The 17,649-nt window shown below is 33.6% G+C and overlaps 2 protein-coding genes across 4 annotated transcripts in view; one reads left to right on the forward strand and one right to left on the reverse strand.

The window, feature by feature from the left end:
- Positions 1–17,649, forward strand: part of LOC126976118 (guanine deaminase) — a 338,523-nt gene that overhangs the window by 155,744 nt on the left and 165,130 nt on the right. The gene's annotated exons all lie outside the window — the stretch shown is intronic.
- The window catches only part of LOC126976296 (palmitoyltransferase ZDHHC2-like), a 36,779-nt gene continuing 21,181 nt past the window's right edge, over positions 2,052–17,649 (reverse strand). Inside the window, exons 7-8 of one of the 3 annotated variants that reach the window (XM_050824570.1) lie at positions 15,826–15,903; positions 10,738–13,895 (exon numbers count right to left, since the gene is read on the reverse strand). In XM_050824570.1, the coding sequence (XP_050680527.1) occupies positions 13,820–13,895; positions 15,826–15,903 (154 nt within the window). In that variant the 3' untranslated portion in view covers positions 10,738–13,819. Of the gene's footprint in view, positions 8,701–10,737; positions 13,896–15,825; positions 15,904–17,649 lie in introns of those variants that run through there. The other 2 variants (XM_050824580.1, XM_050824588.1) reach the window with 2 other exon arrangements.

Below are 17,649 nucleotides of genomic sequence, written 5' to 3' on the forward strand. Positions count from 1 at the left end.
TTCGACATGAATGTGGTTTAGAAAGTTTTTCTGGAATTACGTCCAATTAATAGTGATTTTGTTAACACATCTGTAATTACCACCGATATAATGATTAAGTATTAAGAGTGGGCACGGCAAATAAGCAATAAATAAAATTACATATTGATAAATGTCAATACAGATAGCAATGATTTTGAATCTAAAATCTAATTACCGTTTGCGAAAAGTATCCTTGTCATAACAATAATTAATTCAAATTAAATTTATAACCAATGCGGGACTCGAACCCGCAATCTCTCGTGTTCCGTCCGAGCGGTCTTACCCACTGACCCAACCGTTCGAGAGACGCATGTCCCGTTCATCTCTCAGGTTGTGGCTTTATTCATTATATATCATTTCAAAAATAACAAATTGTTTATAATAATTAATATGAAGCTATTCGTTCACTTGATTTAAACATTTGGAAAAAAGAAAGCTTGTATTACGGGTGTATTTACACCTGCCGTAAATTCGACACGGCCGTGTGTTTTACGTGTTTTCTATTGGTATCTCATATTAACTGTAAAAGATCACAGAACACATAAAAGGCATTTATTTTCTCAAAATTGATTCCTTTACAATTCTTTTTGATGTCATTTGTAACACTCCACCGCTTCGGAAACAAATGGCGCTCTGAGAGAGAAGAAGCAGCGCAAGAAACTATACAATACAACTTTTTAATAAATTATAAAATATTGTACTGTCATGGCTATTGCCATAAAATAATCATAATCTAGTCCCAGGCTGTCCGATCACTTAGATATTCATATTTCTTTAAACTGTAGATACGTACTAACGCCACCGTTCATGCGTTCGAACGCCTTCATACATTCCCGTTTCCACTTCACCTTTCTAATGCACATACTTTTTCATGTGATATTTATTCAGGCCGAAGAAAAAGGCCAGTAAAGCTACTTTGATTCCTCTGGTGTTGCAAGATAATGTGGACGGCGGTGATCACTTAATAAAAAAACTACACCATATTTATGCTTTATTACGTCCGTCGTTCCTATTTACTTATATATTTCCTCGGTGGTGGTAATTTCGTGCTTTCAACTATTAAAGCATTAAATATTAACCATATTTTCTATTGAATAGCTAATTTAGATATTATTTACCTTAAGACAATAATGCGACATCTATCTGTGCGCTTATTATCGCTGCTGTAACTGTCTTTTGTTGCTTATTTGTTGAAAACGTTACAAGTTCTGTACAAATTGAACGCTAGTGACTGAAAGGAGAGCTGTGAAATAAGTGAGTGTTTAACTTCTGTATTTGTTGATCTGATCCAAGCTATCATTGAAATGCCATAGAATCTGTGATTATTAATTGTTATCTATAGGTAATAATTCATTAATTTTGATAAATATAGTTATCTTTCGTCAGTTTTGTCTTTTATTTCAAAACCCGTTGTGTCTCAATCTTTTACTAAATATAACCGATAAAAGTACGTAATTTGAGGTTCGCTTTTTTTTGTTAGTCTTGTGGTTTTACCATTTTATATCTTTTTACCATCCTCCATAGTATTGGGATTCTAATGAATCCGAACAGCTCCTCTGAGCGGGGAGTCCGTGATGCGGAAGAAGCTGTAGAGAGAACCCACATCTCCACGCAACGCCAAAGAATCAAGCCGATCGGAGATGACTTGATCGTCGGTGATTCGAGCCGCTCTTCGTTATATGTGGTCAAATGGAAGAAGCTGGTACTGGGGAGCACCCGCCCAGATGTGACAAACGTTACACTTCATGTGAGGCCTAATTTGCGCCTTATATAGTTGCACGGGAATATTTAAATCAATTTTGTCATAGAGCGAGGATCCTTGAAGAGAAATGGCAATCAATGTTCACAACCTAGTCGCAAGTGATCACCGCCACCCATGCTCTTATTCTACATAATATCTTTGTTTATCTGCATAACATAGCAACTATAAAAAATTATAATATTTACAAGTCTCAAAAGGGCTTTAATTCATGGCCTTTGGAAGTTTTTCAGGTAGTCAGTCAATAAATGAACAAAATAAAACAACTTAATATGTTTTTGCGTCATGTTTATAAATTAGCTATAAAATTCATACACCTACTCATACATCTCATTTAGGTTAATAAAACAATTATTATAAGTACATTATTATAATACACAGCTTTGATAAATCCATTCAGTGATTCCCAGTGACGTCATCCAAAGCTTGCAAGGCAGTATTTCAGTAAAAATGCTATTATTATATTTAAGACTAGTACGGTAACTTAATAGAGATTTTTTCGGACTTTTGCTATGTGGTGCACTATCTCCCGTGTGGCGGTAGCAGTGTGATTTTGTGGGGTTGAAAATCAATAAAATTTAACGACAGAAGTAGATCATAGGTCAAAGTTCAAAACAATCTCTACTAAAGAATACTATTTATACACATAGGTACTGTAATAAAAGCTAAGCTCAAATAAACTATAAAGCATACGACATGTGTAGATTATATCTATATAAATAGTTAAGTAAATTATCTATCTGCATTAAACACTGACCTGTATATATACCACTGGACAGGCTGTTCCTTAAGTTTGACAGCAAATTTTTTATGCCTAAATAGACGCAAAAAGCGCCACTCGCGAGCGTCCAGAGAACTAATTTTGACGTATAATACAATTGGCTGCGAAGAAACGTACTTTGATGAATTTTTACATTTTGAATTAATTTCGTTCGTTTCCCGTGTTATATACTTCAAGAATCAACGTAATAAAGCACACAATTATTTTTGTAAATAGTTTCCAACCATCTATCGATGTTTGCTGAGGTTGTCATCACTAGTTTTAGTACCGCAGACTCTCGCTACATGGCCAACAGCGCCAAAATGGCGAATATCAAACAGGCACAAAAGCACTTTGACAGCCGCCAGTCCAGTGGTATATAGTAGAGATCAATGGTATTAAATTATCCTACCTCGCTTTCTATACTGCTTGGTGACAATTTTTTTTTATTTGTTAGCGGCGAAGGCATTATTTGCAGTCGTCGCGCATTAGAATACAAATTATTTCCCTGTTCACTACCGCATTAGTTTCGCTCGCTGATCAAATTGCTCTAAGAAAAAGCGATTCACTCGATTATATGAAACGTGCAGTCATTGATAGATTAATATATGACGGTTATAATCTTGTAAAAAACGAACATAGACGAAATCGTTTTAAGCAGCTGTTCGCTTTCAATCTTAGCCGGATTATAGTTCGTCGATTATGGAAATTTCTATTCAAACTTATGTCAAATGACTACACGATCATACTAAATTTAATTTTCAATCAATGGTATGTAATACCAAAATATGACCGTGTCTAAACCAAATAGGTTCTCTTTTTAAAGAAGATTTTTTTTATTATTAAAGAAGCCAAACTCCATACTGACAACACATCTTGTGCAAATATTAAATATCAGTAGGTACCAAAATTAATCATATTATTGACCAGGTTACTACCATGTGGTCCTTTTAAATACTATTATAATAGAAAAAAGTCCTAGCTAGCTTACCGCAAAGTGTCTGACTAAAAACAACACGGGGCACAGATGGTAAGAAAAACAGATTAAACAAAGTTTCCAGAAACAACCTCAAAACCGTCAAATTTGTATGGGACCATGACTCGCCTATATTGTAACACCAATTAGGTAAGTATGTAAGTTTATGTTTGGCATCCCCTACAATTGTATTGCATTAATCTTGCGTCGTTTTGACATCTGTCAATATGACACAAGATTTCATTCTACACTTGAGTATACAAACTCTGTCACCGCAATAATTCCAACTAACTTACCTACACCTACAATTCCCATATACCATGGTCGGACATTTCGCAACTCACTGAATGAAATGACATGTCAAGTTTTTTTATGTACTTTTACATATTAACGAATACCCATAGGGCTTGATGGAACATGAAACCCCGTAACAACAATTGGGCATCTCCAACCAAGTTAATTAATGTACTTACATAACACTAAAGATAAACACTAACTTTAATGTCACAGTCCTAACATTTTATAAACAGTGGTTCGCTGCCCAACATTAATTACTAGTTCCACACAGATATATTCGAAAAACAATTGAAATATGATACATATTTCGAGCAATATACGTCTATATAGGCACTTAAAATTTTCCTGAAATCACTCACAATAACTATTTTTTTTTTGCTATGACTGAATGGTACTATCGACAAAATTGAATTGTGAACCTACCTTAATGTACTTTTACTACAGTCTTAATAATTAAATAGGTCGAAATTTCTTGAACAAACGTTTCCTAATTACATAACAGTTATCATTTTATTAGACACTGACAATCCACCAACTGTCATACAATATTTTTCGTGCAAATATAAAAGAATTATCTGCAAAGTGGGTATATAAAAATATATATATATATATATATATATATATAATAAATGTTGTTGACGTTACATGTTCAGTCTACTCTTCGGATACAGATACAGAAAATATCTGCATTCCCATACAAAAGACCAGAAGGCCTACCATCAACTTTTAATTAGCGATGCGATTCCGATGCAGTTCAGTTTAGGTATCTAATCTGAACTGCATCGTTCTGCTAAAATTCGTACCATGAAGTGCCTTTTACACTCAAATTAAATGTTTGTTTAGGTGTTTTCGTACAAATAATGAGTTATGAAATATGAACGCATCTCCATTGATGTTTGATTTGACAGGAACAGTGAGCAGAGTACATTTTTTTAAATTCGTTCTTGCCAACAGGCTATAGCCCGGGCCCTTACTGCCTCTTCTTTAGTATTTTAATGATCATTTTGTTTTACAAATCCAATAAAGTATTCTCATCTCATCTTTCATCAATAAAATTTTCCTTTTCTGTATATTTCCACTATTTTTTAAAGTTTATTAACAACACGATTCACTTTCCTCTATGGAAATAGCAACTTTTTTCGAATCGCTCACTTTGACACATAAGCTATTTAGTTTAGGTTGAAATATTACCTCATGGTACGAATGAATGAACGAACTAAATCAGTTTGCGATTGAATTTCTTGATTTGACGTCAACCTAAAATAGATAGCACTAATGACGTCGTGGTACGAAATAGCAAAGCAGTTCATTTTAGGTAGTCAATTGAATAGCAATAAGACTTCATGGTAGGCCCGCAGGTCACCATTAAGTGATGTATTCTCCAACAATCGTTGGAACTGTTATAAAAACAGTTGGACAAGATCACCTTCGGGCTTATTAGTTCTGTGTGCTTCGTGTTGTCTGGCGGCTTTTTTAAGAGCCCTGTAATTTTTTTTTATAAATTATCAGCACATTAAAATTTTGAATATTTGCCAAAAAACAGCTTTTTCATCCACACGTGTCTATACATTATATATGAGTAACGCGCACTATTTTATACTAATTTTTATTGTTTTTCACTTTGTCAAATCGGAATATTATTATAGTCTATACTCTATGACATAATCAATGAACTGTCAATTGATTTGATTAAAATATTGCTTAAAATGATATAAAAGGCAACATTTATATTAAGTACATATCTGTATATTAATGGAATGTAACCATTTATTTATAATTAGTAACAATTTATTACTGCGTATTATTAATTTACATTTTGCTTTAAATACACAACAGTCTTAATAATCTTAACCTACAACGTACAATATCCACCATTCTAATTTTAGTCTCTATCTAAATTCACCTATTTCATTAACTGCCATTGTAAAATATTCCATTATGCACATTTTACATAGTCTGGCCATAAATATTGTTACAATTTATACCTAATATTATGTTAACATTTAATTTTTATTTATTTCTTCTTCCTATTAATGGGAAAGGCAAAGGCAGAGCCATGCAGCCATCGTCAAAGGTATGTTTTACATTTCAATGTGACGGTTGAATAAATTGAACTTAAATATTAATATTACTTGGAACCTATTAAGGGCCTTGATTTTTTTGTTATTCTCTATTGAACAAAATCATCAAATGAAAATCTAAAATGGTACCTATGATAATTATATATATTACCAATTACCTCCTTTGCACAGGATGCTGGCCAGATTATTGGTACCACAACGACGCCTATTTCTGCCGTGAAGCAGTAATGTGTAAGGGCGCCGTAGCTAGTGACATTACTATGCAAATGAGTCTTACCATTTGTCTCAAGGCGACGAGCGCAATTATTGTAGTGCTGCTCAGAGTTTTTGGGTTTTTCAAGAATCCTGAGCGGCACTGCATTGTAATAAGCATATACGTAGGTATACATACGTCCGTATGAATAACCATCAGCGGAACGTCTTGCTCGTCTCGTCCCTTATTGTCATAAAAAATTCATTTAGTATTTTTGGTAGTCAAATAAATATAGCTAGACGAAATTTTCGTATAAACGAAATGTAAAACCGTTTGGTTACTCCGGCGCATTCGCGTCTGTTTGGTGTACCGAATGCCTACCGAACTCGAGCCACGTAGGTATAAATTGCGTTAGGGTCGTTTGTATGAACATAAAATACTGTTTGATAACACTAGCGTACTTAAGTGAAACTCTCTTCATTGTAAAGACAAAAAGATGTGTATGTGATTCATTTCATCTAAATATAAATGATGTCTTCATTCTAACAATAGGTAATTATGGCTAGACTAGGTAATTCATTAATAACTATTTGTATAAGGTACGATAATTATAGTAATATAATATAATATATTAAAAAATAACTTTAACGTAAACAGTTATTGTAACACGCGTTTTAATCCTATAAAAAGTAAATCTTCGATACTCGGGTTATTAGAATAAATAACTATTATAATACTTACCCCCTTATTCATAATGGTCCGCTAACTTTAAACATCCGCTAATGAGTGTTTTTTCTCATTCTGACTTAGGTCAATAGAAGAAGACAGAGTGAGAATTAGCAATGCTTTAAGTTAGCAGACTATTATGAATAAGGGGGATACTGTTTTATGATCTATTAACAGAAAAGGTACCTATATGTTGTAATACTGGATATATTTAAAACACATAAGATATTGTTAAGTAGAAATATAAATTCAAAGCGACAAGGCGAAGATTACAATTGCGTCACTTTAAAAATTATTGAATCCGTACAAATTTTAGAAATACATTTTAAGATATTTCCGTACATAAATGTTCACCATAACATAGCTAGCTATGTTCTGTTTATCTATTCAAATTATTTCTACTCCGAATCCATTTTATATTATTAATTCATTTAAGAGGACAATAAGCACTTTAATTACATTAATTATTTAAAACTACCCGCACTTTTTAAATTTATATATAATATCATATAGGTACTTACAGCAGCGAATGTCATTAATTTATATTAGGATTGGTCGCGTTACGGATTGGCTTGCTTTAGTTATTGATATTAGACACGACAAAGTACTTTGCACTCTAAAATATACTTTTTATAATAGAGTAAGAAGGAGAACCAATTTCGAAATGCGATGATATGGCGTCTGTAAGACCTCTAAGTGTGACAGAGATCGCTTTACACTGTATACTAGTTATAACATCAAGACAACTTAAAACTTTCTACAATACCAAATTACAATTGACTTTCGTTGAATATTTCATAGACATTTTCGTTGTACAAGTCAAGCCCCTGCTGTCGAAGGTTGTAACACAAAGGGCGCGTCACAAAATTATAAAAAATATAATAAGTGGACTGTAATTTGTAATGAGTTTAGAAACACTGCATTAAAATCATATTTTACAAACTCTTGGCAATCTGATCAGTCCGATATGTATGTATATTGTATAAAAGATTGGTTTACTAACTTTATTGTCAGCGTTATGTCCAACAAGTTTAAAATATATTTTTGTATGAATTATAATAATAAAATACCTTAGCATGTATATAATTAAAATTATTAAACATATGTACGTGAACTTTTGATGTTAATAATATATATATATATATATCCTACGATAATGAAAACGAGAATAAATATAGGTATTCTATGAGATAAACCTAGGTTTACATGTCACCCTGTGTATAATACAATAAGAAATCTGTCAAATAGTCAAATTCTACTAAAATTACGAAAACAAACATATAGACAGTTATAACAAATTATTAGATTCTATACTACTCAAAATCTATTAGAAAGTAACGTTAATAACTAAACCTTGAATAATTCTTTTATTATGATTTCCATAGTAATATGTACGATATACGAGGACAAACGAGTTAGGTTATCTGAGCAAAAGTAACCATCGCTGACATAGGAGTGTCGGCTTAAGTAGCTAAAAACTACGTGAAATATATTATATCTATTGCCTTTTTAATAACAGTCCAGAAAAAATATGTGATTGGTTTATAGTGAATAGTTTTTTGGGCAAAGAAGAAAAGATAAGCATTCGGGTCCCCTCTCTTATTATTACAGGAGAGCCGATCGTTGCCGTCTTTTGGGTGTCTGCGGTATTTTCAAAATATCCACCTGGTAAACGTGTACTTCATACTTAGAGTCTAGACATAGTAGAGCAAGCCTTCATTCCGTAACCGCGACCATCCCTACACTCAGAGCTCATCGTAGGAGGAACTCTCGATCTCGTCGAAGGGCCTGGCCCGGCCGCTCCAACGGTCCCAGCGCTCCGAGCTGAGTAAGGATTCCGTGTCCTCACTCTGCGGGGGGCGCGGGTACACGATGCCATCGCCAAAGCTGTACCGTCACATTATCAATATCTTGTTTTGTTTATAGATAATAATTGAATTCTTAGGTACCAACAAACACCAATTGACTGATCGATTGGTGTAAAAGATAAGAATGTTTTAACATCCGTTTTCTTAATGACTTAGCGTTACGTGACATGATTATGTGCCTACAATTACCTAACTACTATCCAAAAGACTATTGTAATTTAATTTTTAATGTTTCAATATATATGTGCTATGTAGGACTACGGTGAGCCCACGTTTAACCACAAACCGACCACTCAAACAAATGAAAATGGCGTGTAGCGAGGCGAGAGAACGAGAAATTTTGCTACCATTCTTTTGCCGTCATTCGTTGTATTTTCACCTGGCCTTAGACGACTTACTCTGGACATAACCGAGAGATGGAGTTTGCGAGAATTATCACACAATCTTAATCTCTACTCCGGTTCGAAGGACCAATGTTTAAAATGGGATAGTATGCGAGTACAATACATAAACATTCTTACCTTTTACATAAACTACATAATGTGTTTGATTCAGTCAGAGGTTGAAAATTTTACTACTCTACTCTCGAGGTAACAGAAACTCTTGGTTTTAATCACATATATATGTTTCGCCCAATAGGATGATTAATTCTTGAGGTCGACAATTCTCACTATACTTATAGCGCAACAATGACACCACGTGATAGCACCAGCCCAAATCATTTGCAGTTTATTCAATAAAAAAAATAAAAAAATTTAGGACTATTCTGAGGTAGTTTTATCGTGATGCACATTAGAAAATGGACTACGAAAAAAGGGCGGCCTAGACATTCCTACATCGCATGATCAAACAGGGATGTATGAAAGGGACCATGTCGAGATTTTTTAATACTAAACTAAACAACTCTACTTTAAATTGAAGGTATAACTGATATTTACTCAATTAATATATTAATATTGTATTCTACTAACGGCAATTTACAGCCATAACCTTTTTAACACATATAGTATTTTATTAATAAACGCGATGTAAAGTTACTTTAAGTTTTAAATTACTTCTCCCTCTCATGTAATACTGACAAGGGTAAGATAAAGAATAAAATTTTTAACTTTGGAGTAACTTTCCTTCGAGTTTATTAATAACAGAGATACTTTATAGTTTGTAGTGTATGTATATGAAACAGGGGCGGACCGTTAGTTTGTGGGGCCCTGGGCTAATGCTACGCATCGGCTAGCCTAATTTATCAATAAATAGTCATTATGTTAAATAGCCGTTTTTAATAAAGTACCAACACAGTCAAGGAAAGTGATAACAGTAAATTAAAAATATTTTATTCTCTTTGCCCCACAAGTAGCAGTTGTAAGATATTGCAAAAGAAATCAGGTGTTTGTGTATTTGTTTTTTTTTTTACTTCAAAGAGTACGCGCATCTATCAAAGACGTCTCAGCAGAAAATACGTCATATGATTTGTATCATATAAACACAGATTGTGTTAATAATAAACGCGAGGTTATTCCAAATTTAAAACTTTTCGTCTTTATATTACCTTTGTCACTACAGAATTACATGACAGGCAGAAGTAATATCAAACTTGGAATAACTTTACACTGCGTTCATTAATGAGACAGAAAGAGTTACTGTCCTCCCTGGAGGATGCTCTTGAATAATCCTCACAAAATATCTGCATACAATAGATTATTGATTACAGAATGCCACATAAAAAAGAGTGTAGGCCCCTTTATATTCAAGGGGCCCTGGGCTCATGCCCAATAAGCCCTCATATAGATCCGCCCCTGTTAGAAAGTAGGAAATACGTAAAGTAAGTCATAAATTTGCGTTACAATCAGGTTTCTAAATACTGTTCACCGACCCTAATTACTTCTACAATTTAGAATGAATCAATTGAGACCTCTTTATCAATTCTTAACTTTTCTAACCATAAATGTAACGAAAATCACAAACTTTTTTTGTAAGTTAAACGAGATAAAATTGCAATATACGGTAGAGAGAAATACGCTGATTAAACTGAGCATATAATAGATAAAATAACATCAAGTATATCTATGTTCATATATATTTTCTGCATTTCCAATCACACTTCTCTCACTTTTAACTTGAACACACCTTACTTAATAATATTATTAAAATACAAATATATTGAAGTCTGTGGGCCATACAAATAAACGCCAATAAGCGATCGAGACTATTATTAATTCGCAAAATACTTTAACATGTCTAATTCCATTCTCAGTGTTTCTAATTATTTTGGACGCAAAACACGGAAAAAACTTAAAACGATTTATTTCTAAGGCCCAGTGTAATAATGAATGAACAGTGAATTCAGAGCGACTAAATATAAGCGAAATTTTAAAAAGCCTACTTATGGCAGTGAAGTATACAAGCGGAGTGATTTTGTATTGCTTATGAACTAATCAAAATTACTGTTTAGAATGAAGAATACTTTTAACAATTGTCAAACACTCGTTGCCCGCGGTGGGATGAATCATCGTCGACCGTGTACTTTGAAACTTATTTGTAACAGTATTTAGGAGCTTCTAGACGTTCGATTAATTAAAGAATTATTCGAACGTACGATTAATTAAAGAATTATTCGAACGTCTTGAAGAAAAAAAGGGAGTTGCAGCCTTATTTACGAACGATAGCATTAACATTAACATTATTCGTTAATTATATTATAGGTTCAAGTAGAAGGGTGCTGCCATCTAGGGACAAACAATGAAGTTGTACCCGTAGTAAAAAAAAATAAAAGAAAATTTAATTCAACCTTTGCTGCTTATTATGCCTATGCAAACGCCAATTTCTCATGGATTTATATGAGAAAATTGTAGTACAATACATTGTATATTTTACAACAAAAGCAAAAATGCCATCATTTTGGAAAATATTCATCAGAACGATCCCTGAAGGCCCTATTTTAAAAAACACAATAAAGAACATATTTGTTAAAAACCAATTCAATCCTTCAAACTACCTCATACAACCATGTCACTAGTGTTATCGAGTCTACTACAAGTCCTAACAAAAAAAAATTGAATTTATAAAGTAATTTATTTTTACAAAGTCCAAAGATATTTAATTCAAATAATAATTGAAAGTCACACAATAGTATGAAGTTTAATTATCAAATTAACAAATATTATACGCGTTTTTCACATTTATTTATTTACATCTATTAAAAATATAGTTTGTATTATGCCTAAGGAAGGAGTACGGCATGCGCTTATCGCTAAGTGAAGCACAGCAAGTATGCATCAATCCTTAGGCACTGATGATTTATTGCCCCGAGTGTTTGACATTGTTATAAACGCGATGCATGACTATAATTTATAAGAAGTGAAAAGGATTCGCCACATATGAGAAACGCATGTTGCTTAAGCTAAGTGTATCCGCTTTGACCACAAACTTCCCAGTCATATCCAGGGTCTATCAATATGTAAATTTAAAAATATCACAAAAAAAATCTGTGCCAAACAGAGTATTACAAAATATCTGATTATTTAGATTATAAAGTGCTTTGGGTTCAAAGCTGCTAAACTTAAGTTAGCCTAAAATAAGTTGTGTAATAAATATAGATGACGATGCATAAATAATATTTTTAAAATTAATCAATTGTTATTCTTTTTATTGGAAGAGGAGGGCAAACTTGCATACGTCATAGGAGCGTTGCCGGCCTTTCAGGACGCGCTCTATTTGAAGGGACCCATGTCGTATCATCCTTGAAACAGCGCACAAGGAAGCTCATTCCACAACGCCACACATCCATATGTTGGGGATGATATTCTAAATTGTGGCGTGTGGTGCGAAAGTGGAATTCGCCGACAGGATTCAGGTGAAAGGTTGTTATATTATTTTATAAGATATATAAAAATGCTATATTTGTGGCCTATTTACGGAATAAACATTTGAAATTGAATTTAAAGTCTGTTTCATTGAATTCCAAGCGCGTAATTAATTAACACAAAATTTATCAATAAATTTCGGTGTGAATAACTTCTGGACTCAAAGACGTACACAACAGTACAATTCAGTTCAGAGTTAGCGCTTTTTTATTTAAGTGCGAATCACAGTCAGTTGAACACGATCTGTTCTTATAGCCTAAACACATGATCGGGTTTGGTTCGGACGAAGTATTCGACGCGGTCTGGTAGCGGACAATATTCAATGGTATATCGCATTGTTCATGGCACAAAATAATAATTATAATTTTCCGTACCGAATATGACGCCGGACCAATTGGTGCGAGGCCCCCACTGGACCGTCCTATGGTCCGGCTGTACCAAATCCGACCATGTGTTCGGGTTATTAGACTCGTAAAAAAAAACTGGACGGAACATTGGACGCAGTTGTAATACTATCCATGGGTGCGTTTCGCGTATAAATTATGCGCTTGTTGAACTCAATTTATATCTATCATATTATAAATGTTATTGTAACCATAGAATTAGCTAATGACATGCGTGGCTGACTGTTTACGACTTGCCAATCGAAATCGGTTACAGTAATTATAGATTCGCTTTTATATCTTGCTGTATCTCCGTTAGAGTTTTTCTTCTATTTCGCAAGCTTTGTTTATGTAACCCTCACTGGGATTAATTATTGAAGCCACAACCTGAGAGTTGAACATAGCATACAAGATTTATCAACGATACGTCACTCGAACGGTTGGCTCAATTGGAAGAGCGCTCGCACAGAACGCGAGAGCTCGCGGGTTCGAGTCCCGCATCATTCATTAATTTCGTTTTCAAATTTTACTTGTGCAAATAAACTCTAACTTACGGTTGGCTTCCTATTATTTGCCTCACTATAAGTCTAATATCCTTTTGTCCTTTTTTATCATTCCTGGGATAAGTTGCGGTATTGGATAATGGTATAACGGTATTATTATGTGCTTAGCTTTCGATCAGCCAGCCCAAAACAATAACAACTTTTCACTTCTAATAAACTATTACAATCTAATCTAAACAAGTCTAACAATAACATGCAAAAGGACACAAATATGAAAACCACAAAAGAAGTGAATGACACAGATCGTAACATCTCGATCCGAATGAGTGAAATGCGTGTTACTTTATTGAGGGAGTTTCTTTAAATAAAAAACGGTCAATTAACTGTAGTCCTTATACTATTTGAGGGACCGTCCGCCCCCTTCTGGGGCACAGTCTCCACCGGTCAGTCTCGTGTCCGATCTCCAGGCTAAAATATTAATAAAACCTCATTCGATGTATTATTTAAATGAAGAGAAGAAAAAGAAAAGAAAGAGGAATCTTAAGGTGCCTCCAACGCAGAGGATATACAATACAGTGTTTAATATCATGTTGCAGATAAATGCTTCTATCAAGATACAAGGTTACATTTTGTGTTTACTTCTTATACTTTCAACCCCTTTCATCCCGAATTGAAAGACCAGGATCCAACAAAGAGCTCTATAGATGTTCAGGGTATAAATTATAATATTATAGAAACACGTGAAGATTATAAAGAAGAATGAGAGAAAATAGAAGACTTAAATGTCTCACTGGATTAATATGATAAACCCAAACCGCTTTTACTGATCAAATTAAAAAGTTAAATCACATCAATTGAAACAGTTATGCTTAAAATCACAATAAGGTCAATTGTGTCAATCAAGATATGGTGGCAATTTTGTAAAAAATAAAGATTGCATCCATCCGCCTGTTAATTTCGAAGCATCTACAGCACTAGATAGATATATAGAAAATAATATAAAAGCAGGCCTAACTAAATCTATTGTCGAACATAAAGTTAAAAAAAAACAAAATAAATGAAACAAAACATTTTATTGCGCACAAAACCATACAAAATATGAACGGTGTTACACTATGAGGTATCAGTCTTGTGTGTTGTATTTAGAACTCTAAAATAAATGCGTATTAAGCCTATAATTGCACTATAGAAGTATACGACAACCCCATGCTACATATCTTGAGTATAAAAATCACTTGTACAGTGTAAATTTTACACATAAGTCCTCTATACACCGTGAATTTATTACTGTAACAATATTTATTTACAATCTTTTAATATTTCTCTATAAAATCTAGCTACGCGACAGTAATATTATAATTTATTATATTATTAAGTACTAATAAAGCAAGATTTTGTTATCTTTTCAAACAATATTAGTATCTTCTTCAAATTTCACAAAAATAATTCATTTACATATAAATCCTATAGCAAAATATATGATAAAAATTAGGAGTCACCAATCCCTTATGCTCCGAAAATAATTAAATTAAAGTGAAATCGAATGTCTCAATGTATCTGGAAGAACTAACATACCTGATAACAAACTCAAATATTAAGATTGAACACACATCACTGTTAAACTGGGTTACTTGTATACTAAGGCCAAAGAGACGAAGTAAAGAATATAAACAAAACGGACCGTTACTGAGTTACATTGCAATAGCGAGCGATCAATCAGTAATGGCGTCAGATGGTCGAAGAAAACTGTCGGTGCGTGTTTCTTGGTACAGGGAATCCACTACCACACTTGTCAAAATTTGGTCCGCCATTTTGTGAACAACTTTACCATCTCACATCCACAACTCCCACAGCGGGTTTGGATTGCGTTCGGAGTGATTGGATTACTTTATTTCCATATTTACTTACGTTATTGTTATTATTAATCGGTTACTGTTAGTTTTCTTGTTGATTTTTGTTATTATTGTAAAAATGTGTTATTTTAATTATGGAGTCACAGCATGACACCTCTAGAAAACCTTTTAAAGATATCAATTCAAAATTCAATGTCAATTGTAAATAATTTATTCAAATAAAAATGTTTTCAACCACTTAAACTTTTCTTATATTCCTTATATCGTCTCTTTGGCTATGTTAGTAGTTACGTATATATTATACCTATGCATATTAATATAAAATTATATAATAATAGTGCTCTCTCATATTTACATTTGTGACAGTATTGTCTGTTATATAAATATTTAAAAAGAAAATGTGAGGGTAGTTGTGAAAAGAGTGTGATTTCTTAAATGGTACCCCGGTTGAACGGTGCGTGTGTGTGTTCAGTTTTTACTCTCAAGGTATGTGTGTGTCGTGCGTGTTCTCTGACCTTAACCGAGTGATGCCCATAGATTCATACCCGTGCGTTTCCTGGGCCGTGGTGAACGTCTGCAACTGATGTTCGCGCCGCACGGGATATTCGCACCCATCGCCCAGGCTGGCAACATTAGCTCTTTTATTGTACTACACTGCCCTTTTTCATACAATTAGGGGGGCTGCTTACAGTATTTTAAACCCTCACCACAAAACAGTCATAGAACAGTACTTTAACTTCATACTAATCGCCCGAAACAGCACGCACTCATACACATGATTTACACGACCGCTAAGTAATATTGGGGAGACAAAACTATTAAGTGCCACGCCGTCGCAGTTCGAGTAAAATTAGCTGTGCCGCGCCGTCATTCTTTTTGAATGTACCAACCCAGTGCTTCACCCAGACGTAGGTATGCAAAGAGACCGCTGAGTTATGCTACTGTTCTATTCCATGCATGGTGCCCTTACTGGGGAGTCGGACCTAATCACCTTGTAAGTAAAAACCGGCAAGTATTTACTTCTGGTATTGCGGATATCCATGAGCTGTTGGTCCTTCACTTTCTCATCGCGTGACCGTTTTGTTAACGGACAAATGCGAATCGGAAAGCGAGGGTCACGTACGTTTTTTTTATGACTAAAATACAAATGTATAGTTTTTCCAATTTTTCCCTATACTGGTAAAACTTCAAAGTTGTCAACGTTGTTGTTTAGTTGGTCGACGGAACATACCCTATAAAGGAATTGTCCGTAAGCGGTCTTTTATATTTTTATTTTTTAAACTTTATAATTGAATGTTTTTTAGATTTAGGCCTTTCCAATCTAGCTTTATTTGACGGTTAAAATAATTTTAAACACCTGCGTTTTCACAAAAAAAAAAATTAACTCACTATTACTTAATCTAAAATTCTCATTTTTTATGATTACTTTTGTACGGATTCTATGAATTTATTATTTAATTGTAAAAATAACACCACTATTTTTTTTTCATCTTTAATTTAAAAAAATCCTTTTTGTAAGTATCGCATTTGTATAAATATGCTGCATAACTAAAAGTACTCTGTGGTACATGCTAACAATACAGTAACAGATTTTACTTCCAAGGCTTTATCTTTCAAGTGTCTGTCAAAAATGTCAAATTGACAGAATGTCTCTCTCACAACGGTACTTAGAAGATAAACACTCTTCTATCAACGGTTTTTGCTATACAAACATTTTGACGTTGACAGTTGTAGGCGGATAACATAAATAACATTTTGACATGCGACTAGTATTCAAGATTTAAGACTATATATTTTTGTTTTGTAATTTACCTGTTATAAAAAAATATTATTTAATTTTACAAAAACGCAGGTATTTAAAATTATTAACGTAGCATTTTTAGATTACTTAATTTAATGTTTCATAGGGCATCGTAGCTTGGTTTGGTTTAGTGACTGCAAAGAAAAAAACACACTCCATACAGAAACGGGACATGTATTTTTGCATCCCGTGAGTGTCGAAATATCAGTTTTTTGCGGTATAAGCGACTTATCTTCTTTTTTATGTCAGCTTAGATTTTTTCGCAGGTTCAAGAAACTGTAAACCTGAGTGTGTTTCAACACGACACCTACAGTTTCCGAGATAAAGGGTCCTGACAGACAGACGGACGCTGTGATAGCGAAGTGATACTATAAGGGTTCCGTTTTTTTCTTTTAAGGTACGGTAACCCTAAAATAAAAAAAAAACCGTTATCTTATGTGTGTATTTACTGAGATGTGATGAGTAGAGACCGGATTATATGCAAATGCATATTGCATATGCTTTTGCATATTTAGTAACTTTTCAGCGGTAGTTGCATATTTTAGAAAAAAAAAAATTACTATGCATA

The sequence above is a fragment of the Leptidea sinapis genome, chromosome 2 (assembly GCF_905404315.1).
Source record: "Leptidea sinapis chromosome 2, ilLepSina1.1, whole genome shotgun sequence".
Taxonomy (NCBI): Eukaryota; Metazoa; Arthropoda; class Insecta; order Lepidoptera; family Pieridae; genus Leptidea; species Leptidea sinapis.